The 3,118-nt window shown below is 33.2% G+C and overlaps 1 protein-coding gene across 1 annotated transcript; it reads right to left on the bottom strand.

Annotated features, from left to right (window-relative positions):
- Nucleotides 1-232: 232 nt before the first annotated feature.
- LOC141707676 (photosystem II 10 kDa polypeptide, chloroplastic-like) lies at nucleotides 233-1,806 on the bottom strand. Its single transcript, XM_074510979.1, has 5 exons — nucleotides 1,536-1,806; nucleotides 1,139-1,197; nucleotides 722-777; nucleotides 545-597; nucleotides 233-443 (listed from the first exon to the last, which is right to left on the bottom strand). The coding sequence occupies exons 1-5, from the start codon at nucleotides 1,681-1,683 to the stop codon at nucleotides 349-351; spliced, it is 411 nt and encodes a 136-aa protein (XP_074367080.1). The 5' UTR covers nucleotides 1,684-1,806; the 3' UTR covers nucleotides 233-348.
- Between the last annotated feature and the right edge of the window lie 1,312 nt (nucleotides 1,807-3,118).

The following is a 3,118-nucleotide window of genomic DNA, read 5'->3' as shown; positions in this document are numbered from 1 at the left end:
TTAACACATTTATTTGAATTCGCCAGTCACACTGGCCTTGGGAGTTAGGAGGGCATGTGCTTGTTATAAAGCTTAGATACTGTAAAATGTAATAGCCCAGAATATATGCCAGATATTTGTACAGAATACTTTTTGCAGTTTTACTCTTGCATACTTCTGTAGACGCCACCGAATTGGAAAAACACGATTACCAAAAACTAATCCAGGAGATGAAAATAAGATGGAGGAGGAATACAGAAACGGTTATTGTACTAATAATCTTGATGTGTGGACATAAGTTACATGTATGAGTACACAGGAGATGGAGATGGAGATGGAGATATAGATTTACATTAAACAGGTGAAAGCTTAACTTGCCAAAGCACTTGTGCTGTAAACAAGTAGTGCTCCTCCTCCAAGAATACCAGCAAGGGTCACTGCCCATATCAACAAACCAGTTGTACCTGCATTTTCAAGTTTCAACCCCAATTATTTCAAGTTTTCTTTTCTTCAACATATACTTATATTAATCTCCTTGCGGCACAGTGATTAAATACATCATTACCTCCTGCATATCGATCACCGCTTTCAGACCATTCATTACGGTCGTAAATGGGACTGCACCACAAGACACACATCAAGTACTTTTCATTATCTCATCTCGTACATTATGATCTCAATACAAGGCATTTGCTAATTCAATATGTATATAGATCATATTATTAGTACTAAAATTAGTTACCTGTATCCATCAACATTAGCACCATACTTGTCCACGTACTGGTACACACCCTTGCCCTAAACAAGTTACATATAAGTTGAAAGAAATCAGGAGGAGTTGCGTTAATTTTCTGACTTTGGAACTTTCTGATTACAAGGCATGAAAGTACTAAAACATAAACAAAGCTATAGCTACTACATTATATGTTACGACCATAATTACAAATTTTGGAAATCGGAATTAATCGATTGAGCTATCGATTTTTGATTTATCAGTGAATTTTGAGAAATTGCCTGATTTATTTGTGATTCATCGGCTTTATATCGAATTGGTCAAACATGTGTTTTCTGAAAATTCAGACCGATTTCTCTATAACCATGGTTACAACTTACAATCCAAAATACTATAATAAATAATAAGAATTAATAAAATGCAAACCGTTGGCTTCCTTCCGGATGCATCTTTTCCATCCCTCAAGTTCATGCCGCCACCAGTTCCTGTAATAGTGAATTCTTTTAAATTTCACCATTTATATATAGGTACTAGCACTCCGATCATGTTTTTGAAACTTTAATTTTGTATTTTTTTAATCATTGGGAAATAAATATTAACACAAACCCGCATCCTGTCTAACATGTCTACGTACCTAACCAACTCCATATTAACTAATAATTAGACCGATTACAGATACAAAACAATACTTGTATAAATGTTATTAGGGGACAAACAAGATAGAATCAAGTACATTCTACAACAAGAACACAGAGCAAAAAACACAAAGAATTTATGAATGCATGAACATGATATTTAGTGAGGGATAAAATGGAAAATTTACCATAAGGGGTATCAGTTTTAATCTTCTTGATACCACTGGCTTGGACCTTGAAGGAAGTGGGCCTTGCAAGTGAAGGAAGGCCTTTTACTGGGGCTGTTTTGAATCCAGCAGGCTTCAAACTCAATGAGTTCATCACTATACTTGCCATCTTCTATTTCTTCTCTTCTTTGTTATTACAAAGCCAACAGTAGTAGCTTCAGACTCTTTTTAGTTTAGTGTCTGCACTGAGAATCAATAGAAACCAAGTGTTCCTGATTGTCTGTTATGTTGACACGTGGCTGCCTACTGTCGCTTCGTTAGGATAGCTCATTTATACGTTATCTATAAATGTGTGTTTTGCTTCATTTAAGCACAGGTGGTTGGGATGTTTTATCCTCAGGTACACGTGGAACAATACTATTGGCTGTAATTGATCGCCTGCCCCCTAATTTATATTTGTCACATGATACGTACAATTGCTTTCATTTTTACCTCTATCCCATTTATTTCCATATTTTTTTTTAATATTCAATACGTATTTTAAGATAAATATAAAATATATTTTTATAATTTATTTTTAAATTTTTCTTCTTTATACTAAATTTAAACATCAAATTTTTATACAGAAAAAAATAAAAACTATTTACCAAATTATATTTTAGAGAAGTATTAGAATGCATCCCCTTTCCCTAATATACACAACTTAAGGAGTATAATATTGCTTTTAAAGTACTAAACCACCGTACAAGGACGAAGAGTCGAACACACTGTATTCCTGTTTAGTTTATCGGTGGATGATTGTTAATTTATTGCTGAGTCGAGTGTTCTCCGAAAATTTCGAAGGGATCGTTTAGTTTGCTAGATTCTGGAATTATATATAGGTTTCGCGTTTTCAACCCATACCTAACGTTTGTTTTAGAAAAATATAATTTAATACCAATTTCTTAAATCTCTAAGGTTTGGGTTTTTCATATCCAAGTAGAAGGTGGGTATAAGCAGAGCTGCATATGGGCTGAGTTGAGTCGGTTTCTACATTTTAATGACTCAAACCATTTAGTGCGGGTTATAAAAATATCAAATCATCAATCTTAAAAACAAATAAAACCCAACCCTACTAATTATGTGATGGGTTGGGTTGATCGGGTTGCAAGCGTCTTTTTCGTGTCTTTTTTACCAACGGTCTACATGCCAAACACTTTATCTTTATAGGAGAAATAAATAAAATGATGATAATCATTTTAGCAATATGCAACTATATTTGCGGTGTTATATAAACTCACGATACGAATATAATTATATAACCAAAGATATGTATGGATATACAAGTAAAGTTAAACCAAAACATTCACATGGATCTTAAACAACATAATTTATAATTACCTTAGTTGATAATTATTCACAACGTTTTGAGGTTTGTTTTTCTAAATATTTCCGGAAATATATGTATATTTTTCAGCTCGACTCTGTTACTCTGATTTCCTTTTAACTTCAAGTAGAGTTTTACAAGGTTGATTGTATGAATTATATAATTTTAAGTATTTGCAAGGTGGGGCGCAATGTTGCCACTGCTAGGATTATAAATTGTATAGTGAAATTATTAACAT

Source organism: Apium graveolens, chromosome 2 (assembly GCF_009905375.1).
Source record: "Apium graveolens cultivar Ventura chromosome 2, ASM990537v1, whole genome shotgun sequence".
Lineage (NCBI taxonomy): Eukaryota > Viridiplantae > Streptophyta > Magnoliopsida > Apiales > Apiaceae > Apium > Apium graveolens.
Note: the sequence above shows the minus strand (reverse complement) of the source record. Positions and strands in the feature narration are given on the sequence as shown.

Bases quoted from the DNA above. Each gene is read 5' to 3' on its own strand.
- LOC141707676 (XM_074510979.1), bottom strand. From the start codon at position 1,683: ATGGCAAGTATAGTGATGAACTCATTGAGTTTGAAGCCTGCTGGATTC. The intron at 1,198-1,535 runs GTAAATTTTCCA...TCACTATTACAG, and splicing joins TAAAACTGATACCCCTTATG to GAACTGGTGGCGGCATGAAC. The intron at 444-544 runs GTAATGATGTAT...TTGAAAATGCAG, and splicing joins CGGTGATCGATATGCAGGAG to GTACAACTGGTTTGTTGATA.